The sequence below is a fragment of the Hyla sarda genome, chromosome 3 (genome assembly GCF_029499605.1).
Source record: "Hyla sarda isolate aHylSar1 chromosome 3, aHylSar1.hap1, whole genome shotgun sequence".
Lineage (NCBI taxonomy): Eukaryota > Metazoa > Chordata > Amphibia > Anura > Hylidae > Hyla > Hyla sarda.
Window position 1 is genome coordinate 336,370,964 of NC_079191.1, and position 22,324 is coordinate 336,393,287.

General features: G+C 44.7%; 1 protein-coding gene across 12 annotated transcripts in view; it reads left to right on the plus strand.

Moving 5' to 3' along the window:
• The window catches only part of UTRN (utrophin), a 702,825-nt gene that overhangs the window by 408,466 nt on the left and 272,035 nt on the right, over window positions 1–22,324 (plus strand). Inside the window, exon 1 of one of the 12 annotated variants that reach the window (XM_056567380.1) lies at window positions 21,323–21,388. The exons of the other annotated variants lie outside the window; for them this stretch is intronic. Coding sequence (XP_056423355.1) covers window positions 21,326–21,388 — 63 coding nt within the window. The 5' untranslated portion in view covers window positions 21,323–21,325. Of the gene's footprint in view, window positions 1–21,322; window positions 21,389–22,324 lie in introns of those variants that run through there. 12 annotated transcript variants of the gene reach the window in all.

The following is a 22,324-nucleotide window of genomic DNA, read 5'->3' on the forward strand; positions in this document are numbered from 1 at the left end:
TTTACTGTGATTTAAGTGGAATTCTGCTGTCAGAAAATTCTATCTAAATAACACTATCATCCCTAAGATATATATAATTTACTAATATAGTGTTATCACAAATTGTACTGGCTTTGGCCTACTTTTGTATGATTCATCCCTGGCAGGAAGTTTTATTGTTAGTGTGGTGTTGTCTCAGCAACTCCCAGTCTCCTACCTCTAGTGACTACACATCATCATCTGCTATCTCTAGAGACTTGGCTGAATCTTGTCTCTGAGCTAATTTAACTATCATATATTTTTATGTTTTTATTACATATAAGTAATATGTGTACCAGGTATTATTGAAATATCTTCAGCCGTACGGAAGTTATGTGGGAACATACATTTCCCATAGATTTGCATGGGACTTTAAACAAAAACAAAAACCCTCACGAATGGGGGTAGTTAAGGGTTAAATTAACTATCCTATATTTTTAGTGGACATATAAGTAACATGTGACCAAGTATTATCGAAATATCTCCAGCCGTTTGGAAGTTATGCAGTAACATATATTTCCCATAGACTTGTATGGGACTTTAAACAAAAACCCCGACCCTGGCAAATGGTGGTGAGTAAGGGTTAAATCACCTATCCTATGTTTGTTGTTGACATATAAGTAACATATGTGCCAAGTTTCATTTTAACCTCCCTGGCGGTATGATTCTGTCTGGAAATGTGTACCAAAAGCGGTACAATTTTTTTTAACTGAATTTCACATCTCCCTCCGCCCATTTCACATCTCCCCCGTCACATTCCCCTCTCCCTTGTCACATCCCCCGTCACATTCTCCCCCCTCCTTGTCACATTCTCCCCCCTCCTTGTCACATTCTCCCCCCTCCTTGTCACATTCTCCCCCCTCCTTGTCACATTCTTCCCCCCTTGTCACATTCCCCCCCTTGTCACATTCTCCCCCTTCATGTTACATTCCCCTCCCCCTGTCACATCCCCCCCCTTGTCACATCCCCCCTTCATGTCACATTCCCCTCCCCCCCTGTCACATCCCCCTTCATGTCACATTCCCCTCCCCCCCTGTCACATTCCCCCCCCCCCAGTCACATTCCCCCCCCCTTGTCACATTCCCCCCTTGTCACATTCCCCCTTGTCACATTCCCCCCCTTGTCACATTCCCCCCTTGTCACATTCCCCCCTTGTCACATTCCCCCCCAGTCACATTCCCCCCTTGTCACATTCCCCCCCAGTCACATTCCCCCCCTTGTCACATTCCCCCCTTGTCACATTCCCCCCTTGTCACATTCCCCCCCAGTCACATTCCCCCCCTGTCACATCCCCCCCCCTGTCACATTCCCCCCTTTGTCACATTCTTCCTATCCCCCCCTTGTCACATTCTTGTCCTGCAGCAGCATACACTGGGTTTGCTGGGCAGATTTCAAACCTAGTGTATTTGCTGCAGAACAAGCCCTTTCCCCTTCAGCCAATCACAGGCTTTACACCACTGCGGCCTGTGATTGGCTGAAAAGTGAAAGGTCCTAGAAGATGAATAGTGAAGAGAGGACACCCCGGACCGCACGGAGGGGAACGGCATCTGCAGGGACCGGGATTAGGTGAGCAAAAGGTTTTTTTATTTTACTACTTCTTCCTTTTACACTTAGCTCAGTGTTTTTCTACCAGGGGGCCTCCAGCTGTTGTGAAACTACTACTCCCAGCATGCCCGGACAGCCTTTGGCTTTTCGGGCATGCTGAGAGTTGTAGTTTTGCAACAGCTGGAGGCCCCCTGGTAGGGAAACACTGACTTTTAGTATTTTTCTTTACCTGCTCTGGCCGGCCCCCGCAACGGGAGCCGACCCGAGCAGATAATCGCATGTTTTCCCGGGGGGCCGCATCGCTATATCGCATTTCTTTTGCGATATATCGTGCAGCCCGGCCGGAAACTCTGCAATTCTACCCCGAGCGTGACTCGGGGTTACCGATCCTGGCAGGGAAAATTAACCCTGAGTCACGCTCGGGATTACCGCTCAGAAGGGTTAAAGGGGTTATCCAGGAAAAAACATTTTTTATATATATCAACTGGCTCCAGAAAGTTAAACAGATTTGTAAATTACTTCTATTAAAAAATCTTAATCCTTTCAGTACTTATGAGCTTCTGAAGTTTAGGTTGTTCTTTTCTGTCTAAGTAATCTCTGATGACACGTGTCTCGGGAACCGCCCAGTTTAGTAGAGGTTTGCTATGGGAATTTGCTTCTAAACTGGGCGTTTCCCGAGACACGTGTCATCAGAGATTACTTAGACAGAAAAGAACAACCTTAACTTTAGAAGCTCATAAGTACTGAAAGGATTAAGATTTTTTAATAGAATTAATTTACAAATCTGTTTAACTTTCTGGAACCAGTTGATATATAAAAAAAAGTTTTTTCCTGGATAACCCCTTTAATATCTTTAGCTGTTTGGATGTGATGCTGGAACATACACACAGATACAAACATGCATACACACACATTGGGCCTCATTTACTAAGCTGAAACCGACCAGTTTTTGTCTGGTTATTTTGGCGCAGAGTGTCTGAGACATGTCTGCGCCAGTGTGCGACAGTGTGCGCCTGGAAAATCCGACAAACCCGACATTGCTCTTTGAAATGCCGAAAAAGGGGTGTGGTCTTTTGCAAAGGTGGCGTGGTCGGTCCAAAGGGGTGTGGTTTCACAACCCGACCGATTTACTTTTGAATTCACAGAAAATCCTGTGGATAAATGGCTGGAAATATCCACCTAGAAAAAGCTGGTCAGAAAATGTTCCCCACTTTTCCCAATAGTAAATAGAGGAATCCTGCAAGTCTGAAACAACTTTTCCCACTAGTAAAAACCCGACACTATTAGTAAATGAGGCCCGTTGAGTTTTATATATTTATATATTTATTTGTTAATTTATTTATTTCTTAAGCCTCTGAAAAATAAAAGAAGCAACCAGATTTGTTGCTATGGGCAACTGCTCCTCTTTTCTCTTGCACAGGTTTTGATGAATCTCCCCGTAAGTATAACATTGAGGTGTACAGGTTATAAGAGTGCAGAGCGATCTTGATGTCTCTATTATAAATCCACTGCACAAATAAGGAGCCTAATCTTTTATGTCCATGCCTCAAGAAGAAGTGTCCCTTCTATTTGATGAAGTCGCCCTGTGTTATATTACTGTTCAATTAAAAGAACCTCGTATCCTGAATCCTAATGTGACATAAATGATATTCACATCTCTTCTTGCCGTTCAAGAAATATGAAGAGCAAACGACACTAGTTTTCTTATTAGGAATCAGTACTATAACTCGTACCCACATTGACACAGCAGAGTTCACCTTTTTGGGCTGCATTGTTTATGCATTATGATGAATTTAAGTATTTTGAATCCATTAGGTTTTACCTGCAGTCCTTTGTGAAGCTACATATTTATTTTCCTGATTTACTCATTGTTCGCTAAGAGCTGAGGTCACAGTTTGGCCTCAACTCAAGAGAAGTGTCTCAATGTGTTCCCGGTTCTAAAGCCCAATTAATTGGTGCAGAGACAGTGTTTCACATAGTTTAGCTTCTTGATGAAGGCCTCTCGATCCATTGCGGTAATCCATGGTTAGCTGTCACCACTAAGCACTTTATTCAGAGCCAAAGACTACATCCAGCTAATTAATATTAATGTTCTCTCCCTTGTGTCTGCACACTGAGGCAGAACTCTACGTTGAACTAGAATTTTGCCTGTATAGATTTTATTTTCAGCATTTTTTACACTTTCCATATCCAGACACATTTCGAGTTGATACATTTTAGTTTTCAGTGCCATTTAGTGTTACTTATAAAGCAAACATGGAAAAGGTGATCTCAGTGTGCCGTGTGTCAGACACTTATGTGTGACACGTAAATGTTAAAATACCAAACAGCTTCAAGTATCTATGAAACCGTCCTAAGAGCCATAGCTAATATCTATTTAGTTTATTTAGACAGATGTATCTTGTGGACATTAATCACTTGAGAGAAAAGACATTAAAGGGTTAGTCCAGTGGTGAAAAACTTATCCCCTATCCTAAGGATAGGGGATAAGTTTGAGATCGCGGGGGGGCCGAAGGCTGGGGCCCCCTGCGACCTCTCTGTACGGGGGCCAGGCTCTCCGGCCAGATAGCGGGTGTCGACCCCCGCACGAAGCGGAGGCTGACACGCCCCCTCAATACATCTCTATGATAGAGCCGGAGATTGCCGAAGGCAGCGCTTCGGCTCTGCCATAGAGTTGTATTGAGGGGGCGTGTCGGCCGCCTCTTCGTGCGGAGATCGACACGCCCTCTTCCCGCGGGCTGTCGGGGCTCCGTACAGGAGATCGCAGGGGGCCCCAGCGGTCGGACCCCCGCGATCTCAAACTTATTCCCTATCCTTAGGATAGGGGATAAGTTGTTCACCAATGGGTTCACCACTGGACTACTCCTTTAATGGAGCTGTCCAATGGTATTTTTTTCCCTACCCCCTCGCCAAACCCACCCCCACCGTGGTCAAAAAAAGAAAGAAAGAAAACAAATATGTCCCAAACTCATTACTTCATAAGTCATTTAAGACTCCCTACCATCATTGTTATATTCTATTGCACAGACAATGTTTTACCTTCTTTTTTAGCAGTAATAGGTTTTTCATTGGTATTTTTAGTAGTGGTAGCGAAGCAGAGGTAAGGCTTGTTTTACTTTTCCAACAATTTTTTTCCCTTTTAAAAAAATAAAAAATAAGTTTGACGTGTAGTTTGTCAGGTAAAAAGTTTTGATCATGGGGGTCTGGATGTTCAGACCACCATCGATCACTAGTAAAGGGGGAGAAGCATGCATTCAAGCACCACGTCTCCCCAGGAGATGGTGCCATGAAATGTCTATAGGCATTGCACAAGCAATACTGGGAGAGAAGCAAGCAGAACTGGGATCGGTCAAAACTTGATCAATACTTTTGTCATTTCTCTAGACATATCATCACGCCTCAGAACACAATGCTTGTCCTGGTCTACTTTGATAAGATTACCTAGAGTAAAAAAAAATCCTATAATTGTGTTTTGTCCTCTTATGATCAAAGTTCTCAATGAATGTCATTTTATTCTCAAGTCCTAGTTTTCTGTCTCTAGTTGATGAAAACCTTATTTATGAGGTCAGCCAGTTGTGTTCAGCCAATCATAGATGGCATGTTTCTTCTCTATCTAATTCTTTCCTGCGTGTCCTTCACCTTCTTACAAAAATACTATGTTATCAGATTGGTGTGGGCTTCATTGAAGGGACTGAAACATAGATCAGCTCAAGGTGATTTCTGTATGATCCTATGAGACGCAGACAAACCGGCTGAAAACATCAGATCAGTGATATAAGATTTTCAGCTCCTTATTGATTTATGAGTGTACTTTAACTCTGCCCTTATGTTGAATGTCCTTCATAGTGTACGGGCTTCTATCACAATATACTGCCAAGTGGCTAATCATGTTTTCATGAGTCACTTGTCGTAAATCACTCATGAGCATAGGGGGCTCTCTAATAAATAGAAATGTAATTTACAGAAAATTATAAAAACATTTCCTGCAGATATTGTGAAAGAACTTTATGACGCTATGAAATAAAATATCAGGATGTTCTAGTAATGTGATGTATATTTAGTCTGTTCATAAATAATTTGTGTACTGCAGTATTTACACACTTTTTTTTTACTGTACATCATCCAGTATATGCAGTGTAAAAAAATGACTGTAGTAAATGTTTTCTAATAAAATCTAACATATTTAACCTAATATTATCAATAGGTTAGAAGAAATCCACTGTATCAGAAGGCTCAACCCAGTTGTCAAGGCCCACCAACAATTCAGGATTTGGATTTTCCCTGTTCTATTCCAGTTCAGGAAGAACCTGAAATATTGGTGGGCCTTGAGGACTGAGTTGGAAACCACTGTACTCTAGGGTAAGAAATCTACTTTAGGACAACTTAATGTTACAAAATAGAAAGTTGCAGCAGCACTTTTGGTCAAAAAATGGAGGCTCTTAGCGCACTTTTTGATCAAAATGTGTCCCCCATCCACCACGTGGAGGTGACCTCATTTCAGATGGGACCCTAACACTCATTTCACTCACCTCTGCTGGGCATATGCCCACTGACTGGGTGACATGCTGGATCCAATATCAGTCATATCATTAAAAATGCTCTTTACTGAACTTACGGTCATTTTAGACAGACAGGTGGCGACCAGATACAAGCACCTATCTAGTAGGCCGGCAGTCACTTAAGGAACTTATATGTCAAACTCCTTTTCATGACCTTGTATAGGATGTGTGGTGTACCTTTGTACACCCCTGACTTACGGAGGACATTCTAGTTTGGTTGATAATCCCTAGTCATGTTTCAAGGCTCTTCAAGGGGTACAGCACTGACTTACAGAGTAGCTACTTCTAATAAGTTTTTCTGGAGGACAGCTAGTTTGCATTCCTTATGCCGAAGATATGGGTATAATACTTCCTATAAAAAATTGGGTGATACTGACCTCATTGGCATGAAGAATAGTGGGGCATATTTAGTGGGGTAGTTATACTCACTATTTTAACGTATTTTGTACTTGATGGTACAACTTTCAGTGAATACAAAAACATATTTTGTTTTGGTCCTCAGATGGGTTGAAGAATAGGAACACTTAACGGATTATATATAGTATTCACAGAGAGGAAGAGACGACCCTGAAATCTTATGAGAAGTGTGGCCTTGGGCTGTATGAACTCCTTTTGTTTACACAGTTGACATCATCAAGACCCAACTGGTGAAATTTCCCGTTGTTCATTCACTACCACAGACTATCCCCTTAAGCAAGTTAAAGAGTATCAATCACTGTAGAGGTTGTTGCAGTAAAATGGCTCTTTGTAGTAGAAAATGAGGAGATGTAGCAGTGGTTCTGGCTTTTTTTCTAATTTTACATTTCTTTTTAAAATGTAAGGTAACTTTGCAAATATGCTATATTACTTGTGTATCCTGTAGTATTTGCTGTCATAGTCCAGAGCTGCATTCACAATTCTGCTTTTTGGTTGTGATCTTCTTGACCCATACACCAAATACATGGAGGTCCTGTTATACATTACTCTAAGCTACTCACTTTTTAGGAAAGCTAGCAATTTCTCCCTTAAGTTGCTGTGCAATGTCTGGTATAAAGCTTACACATCCCAGAATGCAAATCACCAGAACAAATGCTGTGATATGCTACACCAGTAAGAAATGCTGGGAGATATGAGCTTGGTAAATGACATGTATGCAGCTCCAGAGCAGAATGTCTTATGGATTGTCATGCTGTTATGCAGCATCAGTACAAGATAAGCAATGTGTTTGATGTAGATTATATCTGTGTATGGAAAATGGTGTTCAGGAGTGAACCTTTGTTTAATGTATGGAATTTATTCCGACGTGCAGTAATCCCTTGTCTTTACTAATGTTACTCTTTGTACAATTCCTATCACACTCATGTTTAATGTGCATATGCAATGGGATTGATAACATCTGCAGAGCAATATCGGCCTATTCGGCCCTTAAAGGGGTACTACCGTGCTGACAACTTATCCCCTATCTAAAGGATAGGGGATAAGATGCCTGATCGCGCTGGGTCCGGCCGCTGGGGACCCCCATGATCTCACACGCAGCACCCCACTCTCATCAGGCCCCAGAGCGAACATCGCTCCGGGTCTGATGACTGCCGATCACGGGGCCGGAGTATTGTGATGTCTTGGCTCCGCCCCCATGTGACGTCACGCTCCGCCCCCTCAATGTAAGTCTATAACGGGGTAAGACAGCTGTCTCGCCCCTGCCATAGACTTGCATTGAGGGGGCGGAGCATGACATCACAGGGGGGGCGGAGCTGTGACATCACGATCACCGGCCCCGTCATCAGACCCGGAGCGGATGTTCACTCCGGGGCCTGATGAGAGCGGGGTGCTGCGTGCGAGATTGTGGGGGTCCCCAGCGGCAGGACCCCGCGTGATCAGGCAACTTATCTCCTATCCTTTAGATAGGGGATAAGTTGTCAGCACAGTAGTACCCCTTTAATAGCCCCTTGTAACCCTATTGATCCAGAGGAATATTAGAAACCCATATGGAATAAACCAATCTGCCCTTAAAGGAAGAGTTTCCCTCCTTACCAGACAGGGAATTCAAGAATCTTATACATTTACCTACGCATTACTGTTATTTATAGGTGACTGTTCCACAGATTCACATTTCTTATGATAATTAAAGCTTCTTACCTTTGGGGGCTGATCTTTTTTTTTTTTTTTTTTTTTTTTTTTTTTTTCCAGATAAAGGGAGTACCCCCTGGATTCTGGTCTTTTGAGAGAGTTTTACAGCTTTTCACTATACTTTATGTAAAATTTATTTATATACATAAACAACTTGATGTTCCCCCAAAACATCTTGTCTCATAAGTAAATACACTGCTCAAAAAAATAAAGGGAACACTAAGATAACACATCCTAGATCTGAATAAATGAATTAATTGTATGAAATACTTTTGTCTTTACATAGTTGAATGTGCTGACAACAAAATCACACAAAAATGATCAATTGAAATCAAATTTATCAACCCATGGAGGTCTGGATATGGAGTCACACTCAAAATCAAAGTGAAAAACCACAATACAGGCTGATCCAACTTTGCTGTAATTTCCGTAAAACAAGTCAAAATGAGGCTCAGTAGTATGTGTGGCCTCCACGTGCTCGTATGACCTCATTACTACGCCTGGGCATGCTCCTAAGGAGGTGGCGGATGGTCTCCTGAGGGATGTCCTCACAGATCTTGACTAAAGCATCTCCTGGACAGTCTGTGGTGCAATGTGGCGTTGGTGGATGGAGCGAGACATGATGTCCCAGATGTGCTCAATCGGATTAAGGTCTGGGGAACCGGTGGGCCAGTCCATACAGTAGCATCAATGCCTTCCACTTGCAGGAAATCCTAAGACCCTCCAGCCACACGAGGTCTAGCATTGTCTTACATTAGGAGGAACCCAGGGCCAAATGCACCAGCATATGGTCTCACAAGGGGTCTGAGGATCTCATCTCGGTACCTAAGGGCAGTCAGGCTACCTCTAGCAAGCATATGGAGGGCTGTGTAGCCTCGCAGAAGAAATGCCACCCCACACCATTACTGACCCACCGCCAAACCGGTCATGCTGGAGGATGTTGCAGGCAGCAGAGCATTCTCCATGGTGTCTCCAGACTCTGTCACGTCTGTCACATGTGCTCAGTGTGAACCTGCTTTCATCTGTGAAGAGCACAGGGCACCAGGGGCGAATTTGCCAATCTTGGTGTTCTCTGGCAAATGTCAAACATCCTGCACGGTGTTGGGCTGTAAGCATAACCCCCACCTGTGGACGTTCGGCCCTCATACCACCTTCATGAAGTCTGTTTCTTACCATTTGAGTGGACACATGCACATTTGTGGCTTGCTCCTTCTTGCACAAAGGCAGGGGTAGCAGTCCTGCAGCTGGGTTGTTTCCCTCCTACGGCCTCCTCCCTGTCTCCTGATGTACTGGCCTGTCTCCTGGTAGCGCCTCCATGGTCTGGACACTATGCTTACAGACACAGCAAACCTTCTTGCCACAGCTCACATTGATGTGCCATCCTGGATGAGCTGCACTACCTGAGCCACTTGTGTGGGTTGTAGACTCCGTCTCATGCTACCACTAGAGTGAAAGTACCGCCAGCATTCAAAAGTGACCAAAAGATCAGCCAATTCAACCTGTTGTCTGTTCCATTTACACAACAGCATGTGAAATTGATTGTCAATCAGTGTTGCTTCCTGAGTGGACAGTGTGATTTCACAGAAGTGTGACTGACTTGGAGTTACATTGTGTTGTTTAAGTGTTCCCTTAATTTTTTTGAGCAGTGTATATTTCATTCTTTTGATTTCCTGAACTTTCTAGCACTATACTTCAAAGCTTTATATCATCTGCAAAAAAGAAACTGTGCTATTAAAGGGGTACTCTGTATACTACAGAGAAAGTTGTGTAGTTCTTTTCAGTCTGACTACAGTGCTCTCTGCTGCCACCTCTGTCCATGTCAGGTTCTGCTCAGAGCAGGAGAGGTTTGCTATGGGGATTTGCTCCTGCTCTGGACAGTTCCTGACATGGACAGAGGGGTCAACAGAGAGCAATGTGGTCAGAATGGAAAGAACTACACAACTTTCTCTGTAGTATACAGCAACTGATAAGTACTGGAATAATTAAGATTTTTAAATTGAAATAACTGACAAATATTTTAAACTTTCTGGCACCAGTTGATTTGAAAACAGTTGTTATCCACCGGAGTACTCCTTTAATCCTATCTTCTACATCAATAATAAAGAGGTTGGATAAAAGCAGACCCAGTACTGAACCTTGGGGTATGCCACTTATAATGGTGGACCACTCAGACAACTTATTTTCGATCCATTTCTAATCTAAAGTTTCTAAACCCATAGACTATTGTATCAATGAGGGAATACTTTACATTGAATTGCTAACTATGGATTAAAATATACTTACTGAGTATTAAACTTAATAAGCTGCACTTAGCTATTTTTACTACAGTTGTCTATACCTAGACTCACACCTATGGGAAAATATGAACGAGTCTTGTTCTGTTATTAATAATGGCCATTTTTCGGCAGACAGTAATAGTCATATGTTCTCAAGCATAGATGTGTAAATACTTTTCCTTTCCCTAAATAACCGCAATGAGGATTTAACATATCACTTGTGTAGTTTTGAACATTTCTTTGTCACCCTCCTCTGTTTCCTGTATAAATGGATGGTCAGTTTACACAGCGCTGCCTGTTTCTTGTTAAATGATTTACCTCATCGGATATAAGATTTTTCAGGCATTGCAATAATTTTCCGCCAGAAAAGAAAGATTCTGTTGCCAGGAAGGCTTTAGCTCTAATGTATGTTAATACAGTAAATTCATGACTAGTATGTTTGCTATGTGAGTATTCTTTTTGTATAAAGACACAATGCTAGAAATGCCCATTGCCTGAATTCGTAGACAATTGTCACGATGCCGGCTGGCAGGTAGTGGATCCTCTGTGCCAGAGAGGGATTGGCGTGGACCGTGCTAGAGGATCGGTTCTAAGTCACTACTGGTTTTCACCAGAGCCCGCCGCAAAGCGGGATGGTCTTGCTGCGGCGGTAGTGACCAGGTCGTATCCCCTAGCAACGGCTCAACCTCTCTGGCTGCTGAAGATAGGCGCGGTACAAGGGAGTAGACAGAAGCAAGGTCGGACGTAGCAGAAGGTCGGGGCAGGCAGCAAGGATCGTAGTCAGGGGCAACGGCAGAAGGTCTGGAATCACAGGCAAGGAACACACAAGGAACGCTTTCACTGGCACTAGGGCAACAAGATCCGGCGAGGGAGTGAAGGGGAAGTGAGGTGATATAGGGAAGTGCACAGGTGTAAACACTAATTGGAACCACTGCACCAATCAGCGGTGCAGTGGCCCTTTAAATCGCAAAGACCCGGCGCGCGCGCGCCCTAGGGAGCGGGGCCGCGCGCGCCGGGACAGAACTGACGGGGAGCGAGTAAGGTACGGGAGCCGGGGTGCGCATCGCGAGCGGGCGCTACCCGCATCGCGAATCGCATCCCGGCCGGAGGTGGTAACGCAGCGCCCCGGGTCCGTGGAACCGACCGGGGCGCTGCAGTGAGGGAAGTGTAGCGAGCGCTCCGGGGAGGAGCGGGGACCCGGAGCGCTCGGCGTAACAGTACCCCCCCCCTTGGGTCTCCCCCTCTTCTTGGGGCCTGAGAACCTGAGGATCAGACTTTTGTCCAGGATATTGTCCTCAGGTTCCCAGGACCTCTCTTCTGGACCACAACCCTCCCAATCCACTAAAAAAAAAGTTCTTCCCCTGACCTTTTTAGAGGCCAAAATCTCTTTGACAGAGAAGATGTCCGAGGAGCCGGAAACAGGAGTGGGAGGAACAGATTTAGGAGAAAAACGGTTGAGGATGAGAGGTTTAAGAAGAGAGACGTGAAAGGCATTAGGGATACGAAGAGAAGGAGGAAGAAGAAGTTTGTAAGAGACAGGATTAATTTGACACAAAACTTTAAAAGGACCAAGATAGCGTGGTCCCAACTTATAGCTCGGGACACGGAAACGGACATATTTAGCGGAGAGCCATACCTTGTCTCCAGGGGAAAAAATGGGAGGAGCTCTTCTTTTCTTATCTGCGAATCTCTTCATGCGAGAAGAAGCCTGTAAGAGAGAATTTTGGGTCTCTTTCCATATGGTGGAAAGATCACGAGAAATTTCATCCACAGCGGGCAGACCAGAGGGCAAGGGGGTAGGGAGGGGGGGAAGAGGGTGACGGCCGTACACCACGAAAAACGGAGATTTGGAGGAAGATTCAGAGATTCTGAAATTATACGAGAATTCGGCCCAAGGTAGAAGATCTGCCCAGTCATCCTGGCGGGAGGAAACAAAATGTCGTAAATAGTCACCCAAGATCTGGTTAATTCTCTCTACTTGTCCATTGGATTGAGGATGGTATGCAGAAGAAAAATTTAATTTAATCTTGAGTTGTTTACAGAGAGCCCTCCAGAATTTAGACACAAATTGGACGCCTCTATCCGAGACGATCTGTGTAGGCAACCCGTGAAGACGAAAAATGTGTACAAAAAATTGTTTAGCCAACTGAGGCGCTGAAGGAAGGCCAGGAAGAGGGATGAAATGTGCCATTTTGGAGAATCGATCAACGACCACCCAAATAACAGTGTTGCCATGGGATGGGGGTAAGTCAGTAATAAAATCCATACCAATCAGAGACCAAGGTTGTTCGGGGACAGGTAGAGGATGAAGAAAACCAGCGGGCTTCTGGCGAGGAGTCTTATCCCGGGCACAGATAGTGCAGGCTCGCACAAAGTCCACCACATCAGTCTCTAGAGTCGGCCACCAATAGAAGCGAGAGATGAGTTGCACAGATTTCTTGATGCCCGCATGACCTGCGAGATGGGAGGAGTGACCCCATTTGAGGATCCCAAGGCGTTGGCGTGGAGAAACAAAGGTCTTTCCTGGAGGAGTTTGCCTGATGGAGGCTGGAGAAGTGGAAATCAGGCAGTCAGGAGGAATGATGTGTTGAGGAGAGAGTTCAATTTCAGAGGCATCTGAGGAACGAGAGAGAGCATCGGCCCTAATGTTTTTATCAGCAGGCCGAAAGTGAATTTCAAAATTAAATCGGGCAAAGAACAGAGACCACCGGGCCTGGCGAGGATTCAGCCGTTGGGCAGACTGGAGGTAGGAGAGGTTCTTGTGATCGGTGTAAATAATAACTGGAAATCTTGATCCCTCCAGCAGATGCCTCCATTCCTCAAGTGCTAATTTAATGGCTAGAAGCTCTCGATCCCCGATGGAGTAGTTCCTCTCCGCCGGAGAGAAGGTCCTGGAAAAAAAACCACAAGTAACAGCATGCCCGGAAGAGTTTTTTTGTAGAAGGACAGCTCCAGCTCCCACTGAGGAGGCATCAACCTCCAATAGGAAGGGTTTAGATGGGTCAGGTCTGGAGAGCACGGGAGCCGAAGAAAAGGCAGACTTGAGTCGTTTAAAGGCGTCTTCCGCTTGAGGAGGCCAGGACTTGGGATCGGCATTTTTTTTTGTTAAAGCCACAATAGGAGCCACAATGGTAGAAAAATGTGGAATAAATTGCCTGTAATAATTGGCGAACCCCAAAAAACGTTGGATGGCACGGAGTCCGGAGGGGCGTGGCCAATCTAAGACGGCAGAGAGTTTATCTGGGTCCATTTGTAGTCCCTGGCCAGAGACCAAGTATCCTAGAAAAGGAAGAGATTGGCATTCAAACAGACATTTCTCTATTTTGGCATAGAGTTGATTATCACGAAGTCTCTGAAGAACCATACGGACATGCTGGCGGTGTTCTTCTAGATTGGCAGAAAAAATCAGGATATCGTCCAGATATACAACAACACAGGAGTATAGTAGATCACGAAAAATTTCATTAACAAAGTCTTGGAAGACGGCAGGGGCGTTGCATAGACCAAAGGGCATGACCAGATACTCAAAGTGTCCATCTCTGGTGTTAAATGCCGTTTTCCATTCATCCCCCTCTCTGATGCGGATGAGATTATAAGCACCTCTTAAGTCCAGTTTGGTAAAAATATGGGCACCTTGGAGACGATCAAAGAGTTCAGAGATGAGGGGTAGGGGGTAGCGGTTCTTAACCGTGATTTTATTAAGACCGCGGTAGTCAATGCAAGGACGTAGAGAGCCATCTTTTTTGGACACAAAGAAAAATCCGGCTCCGGCAGGAGAGGAGGATTTACGGATAAAGCCCTTTTTTAAATTTTCTTGGACGTATTCAGACATGGCAAGAGTCTCTGGGACGGACAGAGGATAGATTCTGCCCCGGGGTGGAGTAGTGCCCGGGAGGAGGTCAATGGGACAATCATAAGGCCTGTGAGGAGGTAGAGTCTCAGCTTGTTTTTTGCAAAAAACGTCCGCAAAGTCCATATAGGCCTTAGGGAGACCGGTTACATGAGGAAGCACAGGGACACGGCAAGGTTTACTGGGAACCGGTTTTAAGCAGTCCTTGGAACAAGAGGGCCCCCAACTCTTGATCTCCCCAGTGGACCAATCCAGGATTGGGGAATGGAGTTGAAGCCAGGGAAGTCCAAGAAGGATTTCAGAAGTGCAATTGGGAAGGACCAACAGTTCAATCCTCTCGTGATGAGATCCGATGCACATTAGAAGGGGCTCCGTGCGGAAACGTATAGTACAGTCCAATCTTTCATTGTTTACACAATTGATGTAGAGGGGTCTGGCGAGACTGGTCACCGGGATGTTGAACTTGTTGACGAGAGAGGCTAAGATGAAATTTCCTGCAGATCCAGAGTCCAAGAAGGCCACAGCAGAGAAGGAGAAGGCAGAGGCAGACATCCGCACAGGCACAGTAAGACGTGGAGAAGCAGAGTAGACATCAAGGACTGTCTCACCTTTGTGCGGAGTCAGCGGACGTCTTTCCAGGCGGGGAGGACGGATAGGACAATCCTTCAGGAAGTGTTCGGTACTAGCACAGTACAGGCAGAGATTCTCCATGCGGCGTCGTGTCCTCTCTTGGGGTGTCAGGCGAGACCGGTCGACCTGCATAGCCTCCACGGCGGGAGGCACAGGAACAGATTGCAGGGGACCAGAGGAGAGAGGAGCCGGGGAGAAGAAACGCCTCGTGCGAACAGAGTCCATATCCTGGCGGAGCTCCTGACGCCGTTCGGAAAAACGCATGTCAATGCGAGTGGCAAGATGGATGAGTTCATGTAGGTTAGCAGGGATTTCTCGTGCGGCCAGAACATCTTTAATGTTGCTGGATAGGCCTTTTTTAAAGGTCGCGCAGAGTGCCTCATTATTCCAGGATAATTCTGAAGCAAGGGTACGGAACTGTACGGCATACTCGCCAACGGAAGAATTACCCTGGACCAGGTTCAACAGGGCAGTCTCAGCAGAAGAGGCTCGGGCAGGTTCCTCAAAGACACTTCGAATTTCCGAGAAGAAGGAGTGTACAGAGGCAGTGACGGGGTCATTGCGGTCCCAGAGCGGTGTGGCCCAAGCCAGGGCTTTTCCAGACAGCAGGCTGACTACGAAAGCCACCTTAGACCTTTCAGTGGGGAACTGGTCCGACATCATCTCCAAGTGTAATGAACATTGGGAAAGAAAGCCACGGCAAAACTTAGAGTCCCCATCAAATTTATCCGGCAAGGATAGTCGTATTCCAGAAGCGGCCACTCGCTGCGGAGGAGGTACAGGAGCTGGCGGAGGAGATGATTGCTGGAGCTGTGGTAGTAACTGTTGTAGCATAACAGTCAGTTGAGACAGCTGTTGGCCTTGTTGCGCAATCTGTTGTGACTGCTGGGCGACCACCGTGGTGAGGTCAGCGACAACTGGCAGAGGAACTTCAGCGGGATCCATGGCCGGATCTACTGTCACGATGCCGGCTGGCAGGTAGTGGATCCTCTGTGCCAGAGAGGGATTGGCGTGGACCGTGCTAGAGGATCGGTTCTAAGTCACTACTGGTTTTCACCAGAGCCCGCCGCAAAGCGGGATGGTCTTGCTGCGGCGGTAGTGACCAGGTCGTATCCCCTAGCAACGGCTCAACCTCTCTGGCTGCTGAAGATAGGCGCGGTACAAGGGAGTAGACAGAAGCAAGGTCGGACGTAGCAGAAGGTCGGGGCAGGCAGCAAGGATCGTAGTCAGGGGCAACGGCAGAAGGTCTGGAATCACAGGCAAGGAACACACAAGGAACGCTTTCACTGGCACTAGGGCAACAAGATCCGGCGAGGGAGTGAAGGGGAAGTGAGGTGATATAGGGAAGTGCACAGGTGTAAACACTAATTGGAACCACTGCACCAATCAGCGGTGCAGTGGCCCTTTAAATCGCAAAGACCCGGCGCGCGCGCGCCCTAGGGAGCGGGGCCGCGCGCGCCGGGACAGAACTGACGGGGAGCGAGTAAGGTACGGGAGCCGGAGTGCGCATCGCGAGCGGGCGCTACCCGCATCGCGAATCGCATCCCGGCCGGAGGTGGTAACGCAGCGCCCCGGGTCCGTGGAACCGACCGGGGCGCTGCAGTGAGGGAAGTGTAGCGAGCGCTCCGGGGAGGAGCGGGGACCCGGAGCGCTCGGCGTAACAACAATCTTGGAAAAATCACGGTTTATGGCAGTAAACGTCTCCTGCATTACTGACCTATTGCTCTTATTTTATATCCGTCTACTTTCTATTTTTAGCCTAATTGATGTTTGATATGATGTCCAATAAGCGTGTTTAAATAATAATGAAAAAATATATACATTTACTGAAGAGTTATAATATTTTGGTAGTATGACATCACCTGATGTTCAGTTTGTATAGCAAAGTGAATGTCCATCCAATGAGTGCCGGAGGATGTACATTCTCCCCATATACAAATATCTATATAGTGATCCTCACTGCAGAGCAGCCAATAAAAAATACCTTTCTGTCCTGCTTATCAGGGAAGCTGCCAGAGGGGGCAGAAGACTGATTCAGTAAGAACCCAAGAATTAGTAGCAACTCCAAGGGAGACAAACAGAAGCAAAAAATAATGAAAAAGGCAGGAATGTTGGCTGTATCCTGCTACTACTCCAGTGTCACTTTAAGTGCCCCTCTTTTTGCATCATAAAGCAGTAGTGCCACAAGATTTCCCTTATTTTTCCACCAGAAAATAATAATGTGTCCTCTGTGCCCCTCAGTTATAGCAGCTGCTTTTTTGCCCTCGCGCATTGATAATCCGGTGGGAGAATTAAAGAAACCAGCCGCTGCCTTATCCCCGCCAAACCTGCGCCATACCTAGGCATAGATGTACATGACAAACAGCAGTAATTTCTTGCATTCAGCATACAGTATACGTGTATTTTAGTAATCATATGGGTACAAGGGCAGGATTGTTTCATCATAGCTCTGGGATTCTTATATGTCAGGCCAACAACTTCATGTGATTCTTAGGGACAACGTTACCTATACATCTGGAGTCATTTATGTGCTTCCTCTATTGCCTTTAATATCCATGAGACTGATACAGTAAAGTAAATCAGACTCTGAGTTATTCATTTAGTGCATTTTGGGTTAAATACTCTTAGTTATGGAAAAATACATTGTCCTGATAAAACTGGGGCACATGGGAAATGTACCTTGTCTGTATGCATTTAGTGAAAAGTAAGAAAATGATACAAGTGGCAACATTAATGCGATGAGCTTGCTGTGCACATCAGCCCATCTGTTTCACTCTTCTTACTAGAGAGCTATGAAGTAGATGAGTTGCGTGCTTCCCAACTTTAACAGTAAAGCTGAAAAACAAACAGGTTGCTGGGTTACAATTCGGTACAAAGACTTTATCGTCAAAATGTACTCTACTATAGGATAAACCAAGCTTGTGCTAGGGGCCAACAGTGCTCTGGCTCTTCTCTCCAGTGCTGCAAGTGCCCTTAGCACTAGTGCCCTTGTGGCAGTATCCGGCATAGCAACCTCTACCAGCGGCGTAGCGTGGGTTGTCAGCACCCGGGGCAAGGCAAGTAATTTGAGCCCCCTAACCCGTGGATTTTAGCACTTGAGTCTCTTCCACTAGATTAGTTAAAGAAACCCTTACCCCCTAAGCACATGTATTGTTTGTTATGAAAATACTGATAAATAAATTAAAGGTTGCTAGACCCACTGGCTTACAGCTACATATGGATCGAAATATGTCTCCTCACTGTTGAACCAACCAAACTTCAATCCATCTGGTCAGCTCAACATGCCAGTCTTGACCTGCAGACCGGGAACATCCCAAAGAAACTTCAGTTTTGGAGATGCTCTGCTAGCACTACACAGCCAGCTAACTGAGCCCAGTACTACTCCAGTCAGTCCTGACTCCTGTCACTCGTAACTCCTACCTTTTTTTTTCACCGGCTGTCCAGGACCCGATCACAGCAGTCAGCAGGCTAGGTTTTCTCCTCCAGGTCCTCCTAGGTTTTCCTCCTGCAGCGTCTGTCACCACTGGCTCCCTTTCTCCTCTCTGGCCTGTGTCACGTGCCTGCCGCCGCTGCCAGCTTCTTCTTGCTGCTGCCTGGTCTGGTCTGGTGTGCTTCTCTCCCGCGCTCAGCGCTGCGCTGGGCGGCCGCTGCACTGTCCCTCCCCCAGATAGTCCCTCGCTCTCTCTTCGCACCCACCGCACGCCTGGCACCCCCCCCCCCTCCACAGTGGGCGGCAACCCGGCGGCTCGGATCAGATTCGCACAGCCTTAATTCGCACATTCTTAACATGCTTCTTTATGTGTCTAGAACCTCTGTTCTGCTGCTTTCTCATTCTGACATCCACAGCTCAGGAAGCGGGTGTGTCTGAGGCAAGCACTAAATCCACCCTCACGCACCATATGTTAACTTCCTTCCTGAGTCTTCTGTGCTGGGTCAATCACTGCTGACTGCCCTGTAACCTCTCCTCTCTGTTTTCAGACGGAGTCTGATAGGACAGAAATGAGCACAGAAAAGTGCTAGTCCCGCCCTCGCAGCCTGTGCTTCAGCTGGGACAAAGATGATGCAGCTGGATAGGATTATCTTCTGCATGGTATGGGGACACCTAGTGGTCTTTTTTATATAATTTATATATGATTTATATAAAAATGAGATACCATTTTGTATGAAATATATTAGAGGGGTTAATGTTTTGCCTAGATTTACAACATATAAAATGTTTTTGAATCTGACAGTGCCCATTAACCTTTTTTTCCTAGCAGCTATTCAGCATTGGCGGGAGTTTTATATATTTAAAAATGTGCTGACAAGTCATCCTTTAAAGGATTATTGTAGGGCATCAATGTTTTTACATAGATAAATTCAAGGTGGCATATAAGAGGGAAAATATCTGTACTCCGATCCCCTGCTGGTGTTGGTCCCTGCTACCAAGCGCTTCCTGCCCTTTATCTAGACAAAGGAATTGCCTGCTCAGCCAATCTCTGCTTAAGCGGGTCACTGCTATGGCCAGTATTGAGGGCAGGTCAGAAAGCACCTTGTAGCAGGGACTAGCACCTTCAGTGCATAATAGAAAGGTGAGTGCAGGTATTTTAACTTTTCGTGCCACCCTAAGCACATCTAATTACAAAATGAATGCTCCAGAATACTTTTTCAATGTAAAATGACACATTTCTCCAGTACAGTAAGGCTGATATCACACATTCTCATCACACACAAATTGTTTGTGTGATTTTCTGTGGTGTCTTTTTTTTGGGGGGTCTAAAATCAGATGGAAATCTACAGGGAAATATAATGACATGCACTAAAGTTTTTTTTGTTTTTTTTTAAGTGTTTATCTATACTTGTGATGCGTTTTGGAGTCAGTGGCAGATTGTTTTTTTTTTTTTTTTTGTTTGTTTTTTTTTCAAATCCCGACTTGCTCAAGGTGTCACCTTTTTTTTTTCCAATAGTTGATAGCGTTTCCTTCATTGTTTCTTTTTCTGTGTTGTTAATTAAAAATACATTTGCATATTGTGATGCATTTTTTCACATCCTTGAATTGAAATCCTTGAATCACATGATCAATAGATCTCATGGTTTGTAAATGGAAGATTGTTATCGAAAAAATTAAATAGTGGGTGTGAAGGCAGCATAAAATAAGAGTTGTGGAATGACAATACCGCACTATCCTGCCTACTGAGGAATAGGACTAGTGATTCTGGCATTTTTCCTGTATTTAGACTTTGATGTCTTCTTTTAAACAATATGAAACAAACTATAATGAAACTATTGTACTCTTCTAACTGTATAGTCCATGCTATATAGCAGTGCCATGTGTGACATTCTTGTGCACTGTTTCTCATTCTCCTGCATTGCTGACCCACCTGTCAATTAGAGAGTTAATCTGTTCCCTTGCCGCTACTTTGTTTTCCTGAGGAGACTGGAGTAGACCTGACATCTGGGATTGCACAGGGGTTAAACACAGCTTGAAAGTGGAGCCTTTCCTTCCATGCCCCTGTGCTGTTTTTATTTTAAGGGGAGACAGGAGGGAGGGGAGTATGGGCATGCAATTTCAGCTTTCTACTAAGGTTTTCTCCTGAGGCACAGAAGTTAAGCAGAGAGTGAGGCCTCAGGAAGTGGGAGTGTTTTCAGATCGTAGACTTGCTATGGGGGTAGTTGAAAAAGGAGAATGTTGAATGAAAAAAAGAAAAATAAACAACTCCCCTCAATAGTATGGTTAGTTTTCATACAGTCCGGGTGGAAATGGCATCTGCGTCTAGAACAGCTTCACAGATCAACAATTGAAAGAAGGAGTTGCAGACCTATTGGAGCTCAGCATCCTTGCAGGCAAAATGCAAAGCTACATTTTGCTTTGTGATTACTATGGCAACGCTGGTCCTGTACAATATTTGTATGTAGTTAGCTGATGTTCTCCATTGGCTGCTTTGTCCACTTCACCTATTTCATCGGAACTTTGTAACTCGTGGGATGCCTCATTGTGTTTTTCATGAACCACTATCTGAGATTTTTGGTTCATGTGTAATTGAGACCAAGCCCTGAACTTTTGAAGTCCTGGAGGCCTGCAGGTCATTACCAAGGTGAGCCACACAGAGAAAGTTGTAGGCCGTGGCTTAAAACAGCATTATGGAGGCTGGGTAACAAAGCAGACATGGCCTGGCTTACGTGCACAAAGGGCTTCAGCCCTAGGATGTTTTTGGTGGAATGGAGCACAACGTTACAAGAAGACTGAAGAGTACAATGGAAACCCAACATTCTAAGGGGTGTGATATTTTGAATTAAAAGGATACTGAAGACTTTGGAGACTGGCTGAAGGAACCGTACCAGAAAGATGTAGTTGACACGGGATGTATCTGACAATGATTGGTATGAACTTCAGCTTGCAGGAGCTCCTATTGAAATTTGAGAAGGTATCTTGGATTGTAGCATTTGTTTATTCAATGGTTGTGTGTGTGTATATATATATATATATATATATATATATATATATATATATTTAGGGTATAGGTATATATTACATGTATATGCAACTACATTTACATACCATAGGACAAAATTTGTGTGGCATTACGAAATATTTCAGTTATTCATTCTTGCAACAGAAATACGGGAATGTAAATTTTTATAATCATATTTATGTAATCCATTTATTGACATTATATTTGTTTTATTTTGTATTGTGTTTTTCATTTTTTTTACAAACTGAACATAAATAGCATATAGTACTTACAGAAATACCTATGTGGGTTTAGGTGTGGTATTTATACAGAGTTTTAGGAAATTCTTTACATCCTCTTGAATTGAAGTCCTATTGAAGTCTATATATGCTTGGGATATTTTGCTACCTAATATATGATCTATTTGACTGCTGCACTCTGTACTGTGGAGTAGTGCGCTGCTTTGTGTTTTCTAGGACATGTGCTCTCCTGCTCATTCATACTTGTATTCCTGTAATTGTTGCTCCATTTAGCCTTAAACCCAGGTTCATGTTTCTGCTCTGCTCCCCTACTTGGTGCCTCAGTCTTTTGTCTATATGTTGACAGCAGACAAAGGTAATTTAAGATGCCTGTTGGCTTATTTTATGTACAGTATACCTTAAGAGTGCGTCTTAGATATTCATTGTATCTAGGATCACTGTCTTCATATTGGAGTCAAACATATTGATAATTCTTCTATTTCCAGTGATTTTATATGGTAAAACATCAGTAGATAATTGAGAAAAGGTAAAAACACATAACTTTTGTGAAGTGTTTTGTCAGCAGTTCTTACTCTGGGTACTTGCAGGTCAAGGCGGTATTGTATGAATGGTGTATACAAAGAGATGTTTGCGTAACTTGCATAGTTGT